Below are 19,026 nucleotides of genomic sequence, written 5' to 3'. Positions count from 1 at the left end.
ATCACTAGGAAGTCCTTTGCTGTTTCTGTTGCTTTGCACTGTTGTTTGAAAAGCCACCATGATTCACAAACCTTCCCATCAGCATAGCATGTTTACACATCATTACCATTGTATTTTCTTCTTTTGTCTGCTGTCATGAAAATGTTTTTGTCTTCTGGAAGTTTATTTCACTTCATGTTATGGCAAAGCTCCATATCAGTACACACGCCTGAGTGAATTGCCCAAGTGGGGGTAAAGCAGAAGATGGAATAAACACACACACAGCGAAATGACAGTGTGGGTGTGGCCAGTCAGATTAAACATTCAACAAAGGCTGAATGTAAGCGCTCAGACAGAGAACTGTGCAAACTGAGACAGAGGAAATGGCAGCCCAACCAGTCAGCGTGCTTATCACAGGGGCCAACAGAGGCCTGGGCCTGGAGATGGTTAAGCAAATGATGGAGCCCCCCTCTCAAGTGAGAAAACTGTTTGCCTGTTGCAGGAATCCACATGGACCGAAGACCGAGGTGAGAGTCTGTAATGCCTTTGTTACTCACTGGCCTGTTCAGCAAAGAACTATATGTTCTATGTCCTAAATTATGGAAAAGGTAAAAATGAAGGAAAAAAAGTTTAAGGAAAACCAAAAGGTTTAAGTTACTGAGAGGAAGCAACATCTTGCATAAAATAAAGTAAGTACAAGAGATTAACATTGTGTGATTCTTTGATCCTTCTGAATAATGAACACATTTTCTCTGTGTATTTACAGGCCTTGCAAACTCTGGCAAAGAAGCACCCCAAAATCATATCCGTCATCCGCCTGGGTACAAGCTCTCTATCAAACCGTCTGTCATGCCTCCATGCCCAAGCATGCGCTTGATCCGGGTTTATGAGTAACCCAGTAGTTTGATATTTTATCTGTCTGTATGCTATTGACTGCCACTGATGTTCCACTTTCTTTCCCTCTCTGTCAGACGTCACTGACCTTTGTAGCATAAAACAGGCTGCCCCACTGGTTGGCTCTCTGGTGGGGACGGGGGGTCTCAACCTGCTGATTAACAATGCAGGGATCCTGGCCAAAGGCAACCTGCAGGACACCAGTCCCGAGGACATGCAGAGTGCCTTCAACACCAATGTCATGGGCCCGATGAACGTTATTAAAGTACGGGCAGAGGAAATGTCACATAACCTCAATACTGCATTTTTCCTAAATAATAGAAGGAAATAGGGTGGTGTCATCCCACTGTACATTTAAAGTTTATGTTCTCTTGCTGACAACCCTCATCATCACATGCCTCCCTCTCTTCCTCCCGGTGGTCGTCATTAGGAGTTCCTGCCTCACCTACGTGCAGCAGTGAAGGCCAGTGGTATGCCGGGGATGTCCTGCAACAAAGCAGCCGTTGTCAACATCTCCTCAGTTATGGCGTCAATGGAATCTTTAAAACAGTCATATGCCTCCTTACCTGCCATCTCCTACCGCATTAGCAAGGCAAGTGACAACCCACTGACACTGTGACCTCAACTTACATCAACTTATTTGCTCTATGACAGTTATTTTCCTCCCTCTCCTCAGGCGGCTTTGAACATGCTGACTCTGTGTGCTTCAGAGGAGCTGAAGGAGGATGGGATTCTGTTTTCAGTACTTCATCCTGGCTGGGTGCGCACTGACATGGGTGGAGAAGAGGTGAGTCAGCCAGTTGCCACAAGTCCACCCATAAAGGATACAATAGAACAATGCGGAGAAACCTTAGTCGTCTCTAAATGAAAGTTTATTTTATTCATTGAGAAGTACAATATCAACGTCACACTGTATGATTTCATATATCACACACAATGAGTGTTTATGCAATCGTTGCATGGTTTCTGAAAATAGCAAAGAAATAACTGCAGTAGTTGAATTGTAGAATCAATACAAACCACAGGAGAAAACGGAGACAACTAAGCCTTATCACTGTGGCAGATCTTATTACAAAGTAGTCTTCATTTACAATGCAGGATTTTGGTGTTTATTTCATATTCTTTGCTGCTCAAGAACTAATTTTTAGGTTAAAGTGTTTCCTACTGTGTTTGATACCAGTCTGAACAAGTCATCCATCAGTAATCCAGATATTCAAAAGCAATACCAGACATCACACAAAGCAGGATTATTTAAAGTTAGATAGATAAACTTGTGTTATGAAATATCTCATAAAATAAATATATCTCACAGCATCACATCCATAAATCATTTTTGACAAACAAAACACCAATTTAAGTTCTCAGAGATATTGCATTACCAATGCCATAGTTACATTTATCTTCCTAACTTGCTTACTCTGCTTTGTGAGGTAACTGTGAGGAATCCTTGTGTTGAAGTATACAAACACACTGTAGAGGTGACACTGTTGAACTTGTCACCTCTATCACAGCTCCAGTGTTTTATAGGAAGACTAACTGCATTAGAATATACTGTAGCTCATTGTAAAATGGACATTTTTAAGGCTTTAATCTTTGCAGTGTCATTCTCCTATGATCCTGCATAGCCATCCCTTTTCATGACAGTTTGTATTTTGCAGTCTTCTTGCGTCATTTCACTGTTGCTCCACTGAACACCCATAATTGCCGCTGTCCTTCACGCATGCACCAAAGTGCCAAGGTGATGTAAAAATCACATGATATTAAGACTGAGGACTAAAATCAGATATAGATCACATATGAAAGTGGCCCCGATGAGGACTGAATGTGGTAATGTAGCTGTAGAGGCTATATCCAGTGTGTTTTTCAGTGTATCCTGTGTGATCTTCCATATTTACTGTGTGTTTTCGACCACCAGGCGGATATTGCTGCTCCGGAGAGTGTGCAGGGGATACTCAGGGTGATGGCCTCCTTGACTGAAAAGCACAATGGAGCCTTCCTGGATTATAAGGGCAAGACTGTCCCCTGGTAGCTTTCAACAGTTACTTTGTGCTTCATAAACTACAAGTTAAATAAACCTATACTTGTCCTAATTACTTTGCTTGTATCATGCTTATTTTACACACAAACATGCACTGACATCATCTGCTTCAATTATTTAATTCACACTTAACACATAACTTCTTGAATTTACAATACAATCATTTCCTCGTCTGGTGACTGTTCTCCAATCACCACGTCGCGCTGTTCCACACAGCCACTTTGGCGGGGCAGATCTTAAGAGGTTTGGGGTTATTTCCATTGATGTTGGCTCCCGGGCAGAAGAAGGGGTACATCTTGTCAGTGAAGAAGTCGGTGAAGGAGTAGATCGGAGTCATGCTGATAGGGTTAGAGAAGGTCACCTCACCGGCTTCGTAGTCCAGCTGCACTCTGACCCTGGTCAGCTCCCCCTCCAGATGCAGCGGGGTGCTGGGCCTCGTCATGGCTGAGTACTCACTCTCGTAGTGCGAGATCATCCAAAAACCACCTTCAGGACAGCCCGATATGCGGCCTTTCCTGTCGATGGATCCCTTGACCACGCCGAGCATCCAGTCCACCTTGTCGCCCACATCCACCTCCCAGGCGTGGCGGCCTGAAGTGAAGCCCTCGGAGCCCAGCGCGAACACAAAGTGGCCAAAACGTTCAGGATTATCCGGGAGCTCCCGCAGGCATCCACTGTTGGCCACGCTGGTCAGGTCTTTGGAGATGGACAACAAGGAGTAGGCAGTGTTGGGGTCTAGGGTGATAGGTGCTTAATGGAAAAGAGCATAGTGGTTATTGTGATGTACACAAGATTTCTTCCCAACATTCAAGGCAGAAAAAAGCCTTTATTGACAAAGCTACATGACTGAACACAAGGCCAGCATGTATTGATCACACACTGTTCTTCCACAGGGTCAAAATATTGATTGAGCACTCCACAACAACTATCCTGAATTGGGTCGCAAAATTACACTTAACACATAACCAGACTTCACACACAGAGTCAAGTGAGTGCTTACTGTAGTGAACCAGCTCCGCCATCTTCTCCCACACGTGGTACTTGAGGGAACTGACATGCTTGGCCACATTAATAAGAGCACCTGACACTTTTTCTGGATCCTTCTGCGGGATCTGTGCTCTGTGAGTAGAAAATCCCACACAGAGTTCAACAACACATAATAACTAGTAAGCCAAATCTATGAACAGATACTGCAGAGGGTTAAAAATCTCTCACCTTTTCTTTGTGTTGGGATAATTCTGAAATGAAAAGACAGTATTACAAACAGGGTGTCAGTAAGGTCAGATGAACACAGAAAGATAAACATTAACGCCCACTCACCTCAACAAAAAGAACATCACTGGATGCAATCTCGTTCTCAATGGCAATAATGGCGTGAGAAAAGGTGAGGATATCTCTGGTGATGCTCTCGGACTTCTTCTTCACCAGCTCTTTCTTCTCCTCGTCCTCCTGCTGCAGGGCGGCCAGTCGAGCCGTCTCCTCCTTCTGCAGGAACTCACGCAGCTGCTGGAACTCCTCTTTGATCTGCTGCTCCGTGGTCTGAGTCTGGCTCTAGCACACGTGGAAACATGGGTCAAGGCGAATATACGATAACACAACTGAGTCGGAGTTGCAGTCTGAAAAAAATGACTCCTCTAACATTCTGTTCTACATCTCCTCCTTTGGGATTGCCATTTTTCAATAAGGGATAATGACCTTTACTGCTTATTACTGAGAGAAGAAAAATGTCTCCATAATACCCTATTATAGATCTATTTTGTTTCCTTTATTTACTGTATATTGTATCTCTAAATGCATCACTATGATCTACCTATTGGATTAAATATGCCTTTTATAGGTTTTTATTATATCTGTCTAGTATCCTTTCAAATAAATTGTATTATAGGATTGCTGTAGTTTTGAGTTTGCACAAACACCTTTTCTAAAATGATCTGAAAGTGACTCACTTTCTGTTTTCTTGTTTTTGCAGCCGAGTATACATTACAAATACTGTCTCATCACCCAATCGTCACCCAATCCGAGACCTTAACAGCAAACTACATGGCTTCTCTAACACCTTGGTTGACATGTTTACACACTAACAGTACGTGGCTCAATTTCAGTCACAGTCACGTCTGCACCCATGCAGGTCCTCTAGTGTTTCGTGGATCTCTGTGTTTATTGATACCTTTATGTACACAGTTGTGTCATCACACTCCTCCTTGGCTTCATACAGGCGACGCAGGTGCTTCTTCAGAGGAGCCAGCTCTTCCTTCAGCTCTGCCTGAGGGTTGAGGGTAGAGAAAGCGTCAAAATGTCAGAGAACATGCGTCCTAAGAGCCAGTTAGGTGGCAGAAAATTATATATCATTATTATGTTAAGATCTATTTAACTTTGCACAACTACTGAGAATGGTGCTGGGGACGTCAGGAAAGAAATTTTTTCAATTCTTAAAACCATTCAGTGCATTTCAAAAATAGTTCGTAACTATAACAAACTGCAGATAGACAAGAGAACATTACTAGGATTGTTTTCATTATCATTATAAAATTGTGAAAGATGTTGATGGCTGTTTCCCAAAGCCCAAGATGCAACCTACAATGTTTTGTCCCAGAACCAAAGAATTCTTGTATTTTTTTGTTTAAAAAAAAGACGAATAATCGATCATTAAAATAGTTGGCAATTAATTATCTTGTCAATCGACTATCGTTGCAGCTCCACACATTACCTTGAGGTCCTGAGCTCCTTCCTCCAGGGGACACACTCGGTGGCCCTGGTGCTTCTTGGAGGTGTGACACACACAGCAGAGGACTTCAAAATCATCCTGACAGAAGAGCTTGAGAGTTTCCCCGTGTGTGACACACTTCACCTCCACCACCCCAGCTTGTTCCCCTGCCCCACCAGCCCCAGCTGTGGCTGTCTTGCGCTCCTGCTCCCTGAGGAAGGTATCAGCCACGTTCTTCAGGGCCAGGCTGACTGTGGGCTCCGTCAGAGAGCACTTCCTCCTGCAGACGGGGCACTCGCGCCTGGCCTTCTTTTTGTTCCAGAACTGCTGCAGACAGGCCCGGCAGAAGCTGTGGCTGCACTTGAGCACCACGGGGTCCTTGAAGATGTCACAGCAGACAGGACAAGACAGTTCCTCTTCCAGCATGGAGCCTGAGCGTGAGGAAACTGCCCGTGGTCGAAGGGCTGAAGCCACTTTGGGACTGTGGAAAAAGGAAAGTTTCCCAGGTTGAGAGGAAGCACGTGGACGCAACGCCATGGCAGGTTCCTGCTGGTGGGGGGCTGCTTTTATAGCTTTTGTTGCAGAGAGTGCACTCTGTTAGGGAAGAAAAGACTTCTCAGCTGCGCTCCTCTCTGTGAAGACTGCGGCACGAGTCCACACAGTTATCTGGACACCGTACATGAGCAACCAGGGTTATAGATCAACAGGGACTTGAAGAACAGGTTTTCTTCACTTCTAGTAAATAAAGGACATGTCACCGCCCCTCATCTGCCGGCCGCGACAGGGCTCTGAGAAAAATGGTGGACTTCAGCTGAATCAAAATCATGTTTTACTTCTTCTTTGGAAAAAGCAAGAACATTGCTGTAAGTGCTCTGGCAGTTTTTGGCGAAAGACCAGTAAATGCAGGAATAGGAGGTATAGTAGTGAGACACTGGTGATGTTAAGAGGGTAAACAAATTCAAAACAGCAGCAAAAATCTTTCCTATTTATAATCTAAACATACTGCAAAACTATTTTGTGTTGAACTAGGACAGATCTCAATTCGCCCACTTCCTTGATTTACATGTAAAGCCCGGAGGTGACCCCATTGAGCCTGATTGGCACTATCAAGTTTACCCAGGTACAGTATATCATTACCCCTGATGCCCCGCTGATACTCAAAGGGATTTCACTGTCTGGTGAATCATCATATATATTTCAGGAGGATGCAGGAGTGAGAAGAAACACAAACACACAACACGCCCTCTGGGATGATTTCTGTGAGCGTTGGAAGACATTCCAGGAGATCGTCTGTTTCAACAACAGAAAGTGTATATCTATAACAGTTTTACATATAAATAAACATTTTTCCAGGTCAAACCAGTATGTCTGAATGTACTCTCAGCTTAAAACTTAAGAACAATGTGTTGTGTTTAAGAAAGACCAAACAGAGGGAAAACTGCCATGTCAATGTTATTATTGCATTATAATTGGACAATGACAACAGTGTGATACAAAGCCATCAAAATAACGTGTTCTTCTCAGTGTTACAGTGTTCTAGCGTCAGTTTCATTACATAATCCTTTTAGATATACATTAACTCTGAAGAATGAAACAAAAACTTACTACAAAATAGCTTCATACATTTGGATATACTGAAAAGGTTAACACCTAAAGTTTTTTTTTTTTAAGACATGTTTACCTACGCGGAGTAGTTGGTGCATCTTGGAAAATTCAACATTGCCCGTTTTTTCCTCTCTATGAACAACACAAGTCACGATGTCAGTGACACATGATGGAAGTAGTTTGGTATCATTCTGCTTCAATGACAGTATACTTCATTTTTAAAGCACCATGCACCAGAATGCATACTTCTAACAGAAATGTATAAAATGCATGAAATGAGAAGAAATAAAGGCATTTTGTTCTTAACAGATCCTTTTTTTTTTTTTACACAACTACTCCATCTCATGATTTCTTCTCTTCTTTAACACTTGTCTCTGTAATGCTTCAAAACAATAAAGTAGTCGCAACACAAGATCATTCTTAATCTGTTACACAAACCTTTTTTTTTTTTAAAAGTAGACATCACATCACTTTATATAAAAACACTAGCTATAAAAAATAAAAAGTCAACACAATCCGCAAACCTGGAAGCCAATCTGCTTCTCACTCTCATATAATGACCTTCAGTAAAAAGCTAAATTAACACTGATTTTCTTTAACACTGTCTTAATGTATGAAAGTAAAACTGGAATGTGCTGCTTCATTACAGCATGGAGTATTTTAACAGTGAACAAACACCACTGACCTTTTAGTCAGCAAGCTACACTTTACTATGACCCTTTTGCAATCCCAATTTTTTATCTCTTACAAAAAAAAAAGAACATAAAACCAGCAGAATTCATTATGAAGATAAAAATATAACAGCACATGCTTGTAAAACGTAACAGTAACATCGAGTGGTTCACTGTATTTCAGGGAGGCTGAAGCTGAGGCGAATGTCTTGTACTGTGCAATTACTGTGCCGCTCAACTCGGTACAGTGCAATCTCTGTTCACTTTTGTTGTTGGTTTTAACAGCGCAGTGCAACACGGTGCAATGTGGAAAAAGAAAAAAAAAAAAATCACATTTTTTATGCCTACTTTGTGTTAGCATTTCTTTCATTTCTCCCATATTAAGAGACTTGTGCTGAACTTGTTGCACTGCCAGTTTCTACAATAATGACATGCAGGTTCAAAGGGAATGCTCATCAGCGTGCTTGTAGTTTCTGGGAAATGCCGGAAGACACATAAAAGCACTTGGGAAGTCATCACAGTCAACTTCTTCTCCCATTGACAATATCCTCCCACAGGCAATATCCTCTTTGTCGAGGCAGAGTCTCCCAAAACTAAATTAAAAATAGTTGGAGTATACACGAGAATAAAAACAAACTCATGACGGTAGTGTAGTTTTTTCTAGTAGTGCCGAATGTCGTGGGTGACACACACACACACACACATACACACACACACACACAAACAGGTTGTTCTCCTCTATTAGTTTCTGTGGTTACACCCGCCCGACCTTAGCGTCACCAATGGCTCCCCAGACATCAAAAACAAATTCATCTGGGAAGGCAAAGTCTCCCAGGGTTTCATCTAAAGCCTCGGCAAACTCATCAGGGTTCTTTTTGTCCTTTCCCAGCTCCACCATGGTAGCCGCTAAGGAGACAGACAGAGAGAGAGAGAGAGAGAGAGGTCAGAGAACGGTCAGTGAACCCAAACCAATGATACACACTAATTATGACACCAGTAGAGCCAACACACTCACACACACACACTCACCCAGCTCGCTGTCTCTGATGCCCATGTAGCTCTCGAGCAGGTCATCCACCTTCTCAATGGCCTTTTCCTCAAATGCAGAAGGCTGGAGAATAAAAAAAAAAAAAATCTCAGGTGATGGAACAGAATTACATCTTCTAAACTTTACAGATTGATTTTAGTCCACAGGTGTATTCTCACCAGTTCCTCCACAGTAGCAGGACCTTTGGAGCGCAGCCGCAGAGTTCCCCTACCGGTCCCCAGCTGAACCCCTGATGCTGACCTGGATCCTCCAGACCGCTGGCTGATCATATCTGCACACAACAATTAAACAAGAGACAAGAGATCCCTTTAACATTTTGTACAGTCCTAAAAAATCAGTCTCCAGCTGTGACAGCGCTGAACATCGTGCCCTCTTTAGATAAACGCCCTCACATTCTGCTCTCACTGCACATTCCTGATTCTTAGTGCTTGAGCTGTGGGTCAGTTAATACAGTTAGTTTGGTATGTATGATTTCACGCTCTGTTGCACCTCTTAACATTACAGTGAAGAAAATATGATAAGATCTTAGGTCAACTATAAATCTAGGAGCTGCGCTGAGAGTCAAAATAAGGCGTAGAGGACGTTTAATATAGCAACTGAAATACTATAAAATCTAAACTTAAATACTGCTTTCATAGCCGTGTTTATCTACTCTAGCGTGTCAGTGTGTGCTGAGTGATTGTGATTATCTACACCACCTCAAGGACTGTGGGGCTGAACCGTCTAAAAGCCCAGCATCTCTCCTCCTCGCACACCTACCGAAGGCTTTGAGAGGCTCCACCAGCTTGATGGTGAACTCCTTTCCTTTTGGCAGCTCCTTCAGCATCTTGGCCACCTCGTAGTGTCGGCAGCCAATCAAGCGGTGGCCGTTGATCGACTCGATCATGTCGCCCACATTGATGACCTGGATCTGGTGGATGACGCTCCCCTCTCGGATTCTCTGAAAACAGCATGATTCAAATGAAGTAATCCAAACCTCTATCCAGCTCGTCGCTCTCTCACTTTTCATATTCTGTGCAGCAATTACTTCTTTATTTAGTCCAGGGTCTTGTTTTTCCCTGTGGATCTTTGTGTCAGAGGAAATCAATTTTCTTGGCTATTTTAACATCACTCACCTTGATGAAAGCATAGCCAGCTCCATTATCAGTGATCGTCAACCCTAGTGCATCCTCCCCTTTGAACACTTCGATTTCCTTTCGTTGACCTTTAATGTGGGCAAAAATAAAGTCCTCTAGCCCAATCTGACCTCCCAATAGTTTATCCATGTCCACCTTGTGAGTGTTCAGTGTGCAAAACATAACCTGTGGAGAGACACAAAAACACAGATTTACTATGATGCTTTTTCTGCTGGTGAACTCACGCTCATCACAATCTGCAGGACAGCTCACCTCAGCCGGCGGGATCCCAAAGGCTTCACCAATCTTGGCATAGAGCTCCCGCACGTTACTGAAGCCCTCGATGCGGCCTGTGGGGCTGCCGTGAGCGAGCTGGGTGTGGAAGATGAGGCGAGGTCGCATGCTGCTAGGTGGAGGAGGCAGACCTTCAGAGGTGGCGCCTTCTCCCAGCCCGACCACACCTCCATCTAGGCCATCCATACCTGGCACATTGAGACCCGCGCGGATAGGCTCCGCTTCCTCGTTCTCGACTAACGGGGACGCCTTCTTCCGTCTTCCCAAACCCAGAGGCATAGTTGTCCTACAGGGGGAGCCAAGGGAGTGGAGGGGGAGGGCGGCTGCTCTCAAGTTAAGCTACAATCCAGGCCAGCATACAACTTTTCCAGCAGAATCAGCTTCAAGTCTGCTGGATGTTCACGTCACAGTGATAGTGAAGTCCTCTAGACCAGCTTAAAAGCTGTCTTAACCGGGCACTGTATGGATTTACAAAACCACACATCAGAGCAGCTCACATAGCTGGATCTGTGAAGTCCAGCAGCCTGTAGTGGGAGGTCTTCAACTGGAAAACAAAGACAGAAACTATTTAACCCTCACACATTAACCAAAACAGTGACATCTCAGTTATAGCAACAGTTTAGATATTATGTATCCTTACATATTCTAAAAAATAGCATATAATGATGCTAATATTCTTAAAAATGCCAACATAGCTGTTCCTCGACACCTTGAAGCTTTGACAGCCAAGACACAGCGAAGACAGAGCTATTGTTAGCTGCTAGCTCTGAGACACATTTTCCACATTATCTGTCACTTATAGCAACACTGACTAGCAACTTAGCATTTAGCTCCTAACAGCGGAAGCTCAATCGGTGGCTGTTAAACCCTGTCAGGAGTAAGTTGTAGCGTTATTACTATCTACCTGAGGTTAGTTAGCTCGCTAAACGTGAACAGAAAGGAGTAATAAACATGGCAGGCCAGTCATTCTCACCGGAGCAGGAGTTTCAGCCAACTGTCGTTAGCTCTTCCTTCTAGCTTAGCCTGCTAATGACGCCGCTGTGACTTCTTAAAAATGAAATTACGCGTGGAAAAAAAGTCACATATGTTTTCCTCCTCCGCTGCTGACAGATTGACTTGGCAGCTTGTAAAGTAAGTACAGTATCTGTGTGTCGGTATGTGGCTGTAGATTAGCTTTCTGCCAGCCCAGCAGGGGTGGAACGATGACGCCTTCAGGTGCCCTCGTAAATCTAAGTTCTTCCTCTTGTTCTTGGTCTTCTTCTTCTTCTTCTTTTAAAGGCGGTTGGAAACCAGCGTATTATATGCATTGCCGCCACCTTCTGCTTCGGAGTGTAGACCAGGGATTAAATCCTACCCATTAATCCGGTCTGTCTAATAAACTCAAATAAAACTCTACTGCTCGACCCACTTCACAGGTTCATTAGAGTTTTTATGCTGAGCTTGTCTTTTTTGATCATGTACAATCTATGATTACATGCGTAATAGTCTCCTCAGCCTGACAGCGGTCACATAATCCGGTTGGATGGTTTCCTATTATACGAGTGTGCTGTTTAAATTGGAATAACCTAGACTTGATCTGTTGCAAATGGCCTCTTCTTTCTTTGACCTACCTATATTTCTTACTGTTGAATTGACTTTGTTGTTTAAGTTGTATAGAAACCTGCCCCTTATTTCAGTGTTTCACTTCCTCTGCCACTCTTCTATTGCTTTACTCCATCTGATTTGCTTAATGGGACTTGTAAATCTATGGTGTCTCTGTGTAAAGCTTGTCCGTCCACCTCCTCGTTTCATAAATCCAAGATGTCAAGCGGAACAAATTCTTTTCTTTTTTTCTTTCTTCTTTTTTTCCCCCACACAAGACAGACAAATGCAGCAAATCCTCACAATTGAAAGCAATAACAAGGGGTTTTGGTTGATTTTTTCCCTGAGAAATGACATCAAGATTAAGATAGATGCAGATTTTTTCTGTCAATTTGCATTATGCATGAGCTGCACCACACTCTTCCGCCAAATTTGCACTCTTGTAAACTAACAGGAAGACTACCATTGAATTTTAATGACACTATGGCCTTTGTTTGAGTGCCTTGAAAGAATTTACAGTATGGTGTTAATTCTGCCCTCGTAAATCCAATTTGCTAGTGGAACACTTGCTCTTGTTTTGTTTTTTCCCTTCGTACTTACACTTACAGCATGTGTGACATGAATACAATAACAGGAAACAATTCGGCATCATAATGAAATAAAGATAACATAAAGGACATGACTTCACTTTCAATTTTTTGATGCAGTAAGTGATAACAGGACAAAGGGTCAAAGTAATAATGACAAATAAATAAATAGAAAAATAACTTAACAGAAAAGATAAAATCAGATTTCTTTAATAAAAAAAAAAGAAATTCTTGCACACTAACTGAAATTTTCCCAGTAAAGTCAATAAACGGACAGTCCGAACTTTCTGGCTTAGTATGGCATTGTGACCTACAGTATTTAGAAGTATGAGTGTCATAGTGGGGAGCTGCAATACTACATTCAATTTATATCTTAATATCAACATTATTAATATCAATGTGTAACTGGTTATTAGTGTGATTATTACAAATAACAACTGGAACATCAGTATTGGTTATAACTGTACTAATTGGGCTTTTTTAGTTGGGGGACCAGTTCATATTGACACTTTGGGAATCTGAAAACAAAGTGATAAAACTGAAGCAAACAGAAATGATCATGAGATGATGTTCATTGTTCTCTAGTCTATAACTCAGCATTCTTCAGTGGGAATAATACAGATATTTATACTAATTTTTATTCTTTAAAGGTATCAAGACAACATGTTTGCTAATGTTAAAGATCCCCTTCATATATGAAAATACTCTACTTGGAACAATAATGTGTGTCTGATGCTTTTATCAAAAAAGTATAATTGATACTTAAACTATAATTGATCCTTGAAATGACATCTGCTCCTTTCCCCTCATTAAAAATTCTATAATCTATAAATATGCAAATATATTTAATCTCAAAAGTTTAACTGATGGACACAAGATATCTCCTACTTCACTATAAATTCTCAGTGTTTGTGCACTGCAGGCTTCAAGTTTCACATCACACATGTCTAAACTGAATATTGGACCAGAATTAGATCCAAACTAGTTGTGATGTCACAAATCCTGCTCGTAGGTCCGTCCTTTAAAATCTGATTTCCAATAAGCACAGAGAAACTTTCTACTTTCAGCTGATGAATGTGAAAACAAACTCTGCACATACATCATTCTGCACAGTGAAGCTCAAACATCCAACTGTAGGAACGAGAAGAAAAACACATTTTTGAGCAGAGGGGGACTTTAATCGTATCTGTATTAGTAATGTACATTTCACATCTGCACCATGTAATGCATTACATTACATTAATAAACAGCCCTGCTATAAATACTACTTTAGGCTGCATTTAGACCAAATCAGGCATTATTCATGTTCTGTTGAAGGTTTTGTCTCGATGATAGCAGAGTGTAGTTACCCACAGTGACCACTAGATGGCAGACAATTTCATGATTACACATTAATGTTGACTTCAAGCTCATACACAGGCTACATGTATATTAAAGCTCCTGTAAGGTTATCAGTGGACAAGTGCTCAGAGTTACTCTCTACATGAAATAGAAGAAATGTGTAAGGTTTGTTAATCAAGTTGCTCTTTTATATTTAGTTCTGATAGTCTAAATAGAACAGACTGTCAAATATTGAGTTTTTCTGTCCTCTGGTGGCCACAGTGAGGAACTGCAACAGCACTAGTATCAAGTTAGATGCTGTAACAATTCTTACAGTTAGTTTTCTAGATGGAAATAATGAGCAGATGTAATTATACACGGTGACCACCAGAGGGCAGTGTATAGAGATGATTATTTAAAACAACCACAAATGTAGCCTGTGAAGCTTACATTTTAATTAATTTACGAGTCATTTACAAATGGCACATAAAGTTATAACATTTTTTAAAAAAAAACAAACCATTAAAGTTTATCAAATATTGCTACAAGACTGTGTTGCATAAAATACAGAGTTACAGACACCTTTTAACTGTCAATCTAAACTGTAAAAGTCAATTTAAATTTTGTAAATATAAATAAATACATACTGCAGACGTGACAAAATACTGAAAGCTTTTATTGAATCTTCTTTAGCCATCCAGAGCTTTCAGAGCAAGGTTTCTGGACAACTACTGCCCACTTTGCCATGAAATTTTATATGGATTTTCATGCTCCTTAATGGATTATTGACAATAATTTGGTGGCATGACTCACATCAAACTTTTCCATTGGTCCACGTATTTCTGAGAATATTTCCATTTGTTCATGGTCACCAGAGGATTAATGTTTATGATTTCCAGTGCACACAAGACACATCACAATCTTATGTGTAGCGCTATACTGCTTACCTTTATGACAGATTAGTCTGTCTTGTTTTTTCTCAATGAATGAATTGTTTGGTCTATGAAATTGGTCAAAGCCCATGGTGAGATTTTCGAATTGCTTGCTTTGTCTGACCAACAGAAAAAAGCCCAAAGTTCAGTTTATTATCACATAAACCAGAGAAACGCAGCAAATCCTCACAATTGAAAGCTATAATGAGATTTCTGGGGCACTTTTGCCTAAAAAATTACTTCACAATCAAAATAGTTGCCCATTATTTCTGTCAGTTTCCATTCTGCATGAGTTAGTCTGCTGCAGAATTTGTATTGTATGTAAGATATTGTAGAATAACAGCAAGATTACCATGAAATTTGTTGAGCACATTTTGCACTCTCAAAGGAATAAATCCTTTAAATTTTAATGACACTGTGGCCTTGGTTTTAGTGCCTTAAAATATGGTGTTAATTCTGTCTCCACAGATCCACAAAGACAGAAAACGTGCTGCGTATTGTAGTAGTGGAGAGCATAAATACAGCGAATGCTCCTTCATAGTGCAGATATCAGGGAGAAATTACTGGGAAGATGCTTTAATTGCCAGAATGTCATCAATAATTAAAACATACAGGTCACAAGTGATGAGACATTTCCTGGTTTTGTTTGCTAGTCTCTTTAATGTGGAAATCCAAATCATCACAGCATAGGAAAGATCTATTAAAAGTTATCATCCCATTATCAAGTCATAAAAGCTTTGTTGTTAAAAATCAAAATATCTTGAATCCCAACCTGAAGAATTTCAAAACAACATAAACAGGAGGTCAAACAAAATAATGCTTACACATTTTTCCTTTAAAAAAGGAAAAAAAAAGTAAATATTCTTTTTAAAAACAAAAAAAAGTTAAACATTACAGAGATTACACATCTCTACGTTCATGTTAAACCACATGTTTGTGTCAAATAGAAACTTAAAACTCCAGCAGGAGCAGGATGATGAGGCAAGTAATGGCTGACATGAAGTGCTTTTTTTTTTTCCTCTGACAGTCACATTAATACTAAAAAAAAAAAAAAAAAAAAATCTTTGAATGTGCAAACAAACTGGTTTACTAACTTCCTTCATCACTACAGTCAAAAGTGCACAGGCTTTTGTATAGTTTGTTTTAGATTCCTACCGAACTGTGAAGACACATTTCACATTTTGCCAGATTTTGTTGAAGCAAGCGCTGCTAAATAGAAGACATGATGGAGAACAAAATAAGGCCTTTTAAAAACACAAGTCAGGAGTGAAACTTCAGATCGAAAAAAAACTGCAATATTTCACCTGGAGACAGACTGATACACCAGGCTCAGGTTAAAAAACATACACTCACTGGCTTAACATTAAATAAACAGAGTGAACAGAGGAGGAGGAACTGAAATATAACACACACACGCTGTGTTTACTCAGAGGGCACGGATGAAGTAAATAGCTCAAGATTTTGGTAGATTGTTAGTCACACATGACAAAATACACACATGCTCTCAACATACTTTCAAACACACACACACACACACACACACACACACACACACACATTATAATTACACAGGGACAATTATTTGGCACAAAAAAAGTCTCCCCACAGACATTTTACACAAGTAATAAGGTGTGTACTCCTGGATAAACAGGATACTGTGAAAGTAAACATTTATGTAGTATGTGCCACCTTTAACACCAGTCTGATCATTTTCTATTGATTTAGATACCTGAACTCAGATATCAGCTGATACAGAGTACCAATGTGATAGCAGTGCACTATCTTTCCTATATTTAAAGTCTGTATAACACTACGTCACTCGCTGGAATTAGTCATTACGTAACTGTGACGTCATCACTTCTTAATTATAACTGGAGACGTCCACACACCATCATTATTTTTAGGCTTATTTTAAGTATATTTTCCAGTGATTATATGAGTGTAACTGACAGCAGAGACACAGAATTATATTATGACACTGACGAGGAAAACATATTTAACGCTAATTGGTCACATCTGGCCGATACTGATCTACTACTCCCGTTACCGAGGATCAGATCGGTGCATATCTATTTAAAAACCTATTTGAAGTGTTCTGACCTCTCGGGATTCGTGCAGTATTTCAGACTATGTTTTATGTAACAGTAACCAAAAACCAGTCCTGTTGAGTAATGTAGTTTTAGCTACGTTCAAGCATGCATCACTGCACCTGAGGTATTGTTAATTAGCTGGCTGCGTGTTGCCTTGAAGCACTCCCGAAAACTGCTGTGAAACCAAATCCTCACTTCCTATTTTACTTGTTTTTTTTTTTTTTAAGTGGTACAAATCAGTGAGCTTTGCTTAAAAAAAAAAAGACCCTCTGCTTTCTATGATTTGACCATCTCCTTCCTGCAGCCAAATCAAGAACTACTACTTGACACCTTGTGTGATTTATATATACTGTATATACAGTCGTGACAAAATTAGGACACCTTATGAAATATTTAGTTCTTTTTTTAAGAAAATATTTGATCTCCTTTAAAACAATATCTATAAATAAAGTGATGTAATTGAACCAAAAACAGTAATATTTTAACTTTGTTATCATTTACTAATAAAAAAATGAACAAAGATGCCAATTCCTGCTGAGGAAAAAGTAAGGACACCCTATACCCTAATAGCTGGTGTTGCCGGCTTTTTCTGAATTAACCTCAATTAGACATTTCCTATAACGGTTTCTCTGACATCGACTGGGAGAAAGTTCTTTCTGTTGTTAGAGAGGTTTCTTGCAGGCACAGCCTGTTTCAAATCACCCTGCAGCATCTCAATAGGATTAAAATCTGGGCTTTGACTCGGCCATTCAAGAACTCTCCATTTCTTTCTCCTTGGTGGATTTACTGGAATGTTTTGTGTCATTGTCATGTTGCATGATTCACATCTGCTTCAATTTTTGGACAGATGGTCTCACATTTTCCTCAAGCATCCTCTGATACTATAAAGAATTCATAGTGGATTCTATGATGGTGAGCTGGCCGGGCCCGCTGCGGCAAAGCAGCCAGAAACCATGACATTTCCACCCACAAGCTCTGCAGTTGGTATGAGGTTCATGTGTTCAAATGCTGTCTTCTGTTACTACGTACAAATAATTCAAATTGGATTCATCTATCCAAAGTACATTGTTCCAGAAGTCCTGGTCTTTGTCTAAGTGGCAAACTTTAGTCTAGCTGAACTTGCTAGGACAGTCTGACCTGGCCATGTTGGCAGCTGTATTAAATGTTCTCCACTAGTTCATTATTTTCTGGACAGTGACAGCTGATTAATAATTGTTTGGAGATCTTTTTAAATCCCTTCCTACATCTACAACCTTCTTTCTGAAAGCCTCGGAGAGCTCTTTTGATCTCACCATAGCGGTATCACTCACTTCAACAATTAAGAGCAAACTAAGCTAAATGTCTGAGGTTTAAATAAGACAGGCTCCTCCAAAATCCTCTCAAATGATTACAATCATTTGCACCTGATGTGGTGCACTTGATTCTAAATTTTAGGTATTTTAAGTAGTAATAAATGTGGTGGTGTCCTCACTTTTTCCTCAAAAGAAAATTGCATTTCTATTAATTACATTTTACAAATCATTTTTAAAAAGACATTTCTTTAGTTATTTTACCTCCAACTCTCAATACTGTTAAAATGAAGATCAAATGTCCAAAGGTTTTCATGGGGTGTCCTATCTTTTTCACATGACTAGAGAGATAGAGAGAGATAGAAAGAGATAGGATAGATAGAATAGATAGATAGATAGATAGATAGATAGAATAGATAGATAGATAGATAGATAGATAGATGTTTCTTCTATTTACTTCTCCTTTAAACTGACAATACAGCAGTCTGTTACTGGATAGTGTTACTGAACCTCAGCTGAATGCAGACAAGAAGCGTTAAAGTCAGCTGTTGTGTCAGTTTCCTCGTCTTAAGACACTCCATTAAACTGACGTGATACTGTTTAAAGATATGGATTTGGTGCTCAGATAGTAAAATTACACACAGCTGGAAGCAAATCCGCCCTGAGCCTCAATCATCCGGGGCTGAAAATGTAACGGTGCACAGGAGAGTGCCATTGGAAATGCAGATATGTTAGATTTTTAGCAAACTTTAGTCCTTTCAAGTCACGGTGGAAGAATCTGCCTGAGTGCATCGCGGGTGTTTTGGCCCAGTTTGTCGGGGAATTTAACAGAGAAGTCCAAGATCATGTCGCCCCTCTTCTCGGGGCACTTGGACAGCG

General features: G+C 40.5%; 4 protein-coding genes across 4 annotated transcripts in view; 1 reads left to right on the top strand and 3 right to left on the bottom strand.

Annotated features, from left to right (window-relative positions):
• Nucleotides 1–306: 306 nt before the first annotated feature.
• LOC122967635 (C-factor-like) lies at nt 307–2,963 on the top strand. Its single transcript, XM_044332384.1, has 6 exons — nt 307–506; nt 746–800; nt 951–1,138; nt 1,304–1,465; nt 1,550–1,660; nt 2,789–2,963. The coding sequence occupies exons 1-6, from the start codon at nt 363–365 to the stop codon at nt 2,900–2,902; spliced, it is 774 nt and encodes a 257-aa protein (XP_044188319.1). The 5' UTR covers nt 307–362; the 3' UTR covers nt 2,903–2,963.
• Nucleotides 2,964–3,055: 92 nt separating this feature from the next.
• On the bottom strand, nt 3,056–6,379 carry trim35-12 (tripartite motif containing 35-12). Its single transcript, XM_044332386.1, has 6 exons — nt 5,619–6,379; nt 5,079–5,174; nt 4,232–4,462; nt 4,127–4,149; nt 3,912–4,030; nt 3,056–3,661 (listed from the first exon to the last, which is right to left on the bottom strand). The coding sequence occupies exons 1-6, from the start codon at nt 6,150–6,152 to the stop codon at nt 3,102–3,104; spliced, it is 1,563 nt and encodes a 520-aa protein (XP_044188321.1). The 5' UTR covers nt 6,153–6,379; the 3' UTR covers nt 3,056–3,101.
• A 1,264-nt stretch (nt 6,380–7,643) lies between these two features.
• gipc1 (GIPC PDZ domain containing family, member 1) lies at nt 7,644–11,602 on the bottom strand. Its single transcript, XM_044332169.1, has 7 exons — nt 11,322–11,602; nt 10,328–10,892; nt 10,055–10,240; nt 9,699–9,879; nt 9,098–9,210; nt 8,921–9,002; nt 7,644–8,797 (listed from the first exon to the last, which is right to left on the bottom strand). Exons 2-7 carry the CDS (start codon nt 10,625–10,627, stop codon nt 8,646–8,648), a joined length of 1,014 nt encoding a protein of 337 aa, XP_044188104.1. The 5' UTR covers nt 10,628–10,892; nt 11,322–11,602; the 3' UTR covers nt 7,644–8,645.
• A 3,806-nt stretch (nt 11,603–15,408) lies between these two features.
• dnajb1a (DnaJ heat shock protein family (Hsp40) member B1a) overlaps nt 15,409–19,026 on the bottom strand; it is a 6,953-nt gene continuing 3,335 nt past the window's right edge. The window contains exon 3 of the mRNA XM_044331520.1: nt 15,409–19,026. This exon is cut by the window's right edge and continues 115 nt beyond it. Within this exon, the coding sequence (XP_044187455.1) occupies nt 18,911–19,026 (116 nt within the window). The 3' untranslated portion in view covers nt 15,409–18,910.

The sequence above is a fragment of the Thunnus albacares genome, chromosome 17, assembly GCF_914725855.1.
Source record: "Thunnus albacares chromosome 17, fThuAlb1.1, whole genome shotgun sequence".
Classification (NCBI taxonomy): Eukaryota; Metazoa; Chordata; class Actinopteri; order Scombriformes; family Scombridae; genus Thunnus; species Thunnus albacares.
The sequence above is the reverse complement of the archived record's forward strand: the minus strand, read 5'-3'. Positions and strand labels throughout refer to the sequence as shown.

Bases quoted from the DNA above. Each gene is read 5' to 3' on its own strand.
- LOC122967635 (XM_044332384.1), top strand. From the start codon at position 363: ATGGCAGCCCAACCAGTCAGCGTGCTTATCACAGGGGCCAACAGAGGC. The intron at 507-745 runs GTGAGAGTCTGT...GTGTATTTACAG, and splicing joins CACATGGACCGAAGACCGAG to GCCTTGCAAACTCTGGCAAA. The intron at 801-950 runs GTACAAGCTCTC...CCTCTCTGTCAG, and splicing joins CATATCCGTCATCCGCCTGG to ACGTCACTGACCTTTGTAGC.
- trim35-12 (XM_044332386.1), bottom strand. From the start codon at position 6,152: ATGGCGTTGCGTCCACGTGCTTCCTCTCAACCTGGGAAACTTTCCTTT. The intron at 4,031-4,126 runs GTGAGAGATTTT...TTCTACTCACAG, and splicing joins TATCCCAACACAAAGAAAAG to AGCACAGATCCCGCAGAAGG. The intron at 3,662-3,911 runs GTAAGCACTCAC...TTTTCCATTAAG, and splicing joins GGCGGAGCTGGTTCACTACA to CACCTATCACCCTAGACCCC.
- gipc1 (XM_044332169.1), bottom strand. From the start codon at position 10,627: ATGCCTCTGGGTTTGGGAAGACGGAAGAAGGCGTCCCCGTTAGTCGAG. The intron at 9,211-9,698 runs GTAGGTGTGCGA...TGTTGTGTGCAG, and splicing joins GGAGCCTCTCAAAGCCTTCG to ATATGATCAGCCAGCGGTCT. The intron at 9,003-9,097 runs GTGAGAATACAC...TTTATTCTCCAG, and splicing joins CTGCTACTGTGGAGGAACTG to CCTTCTGCATTTGAGGAAAA.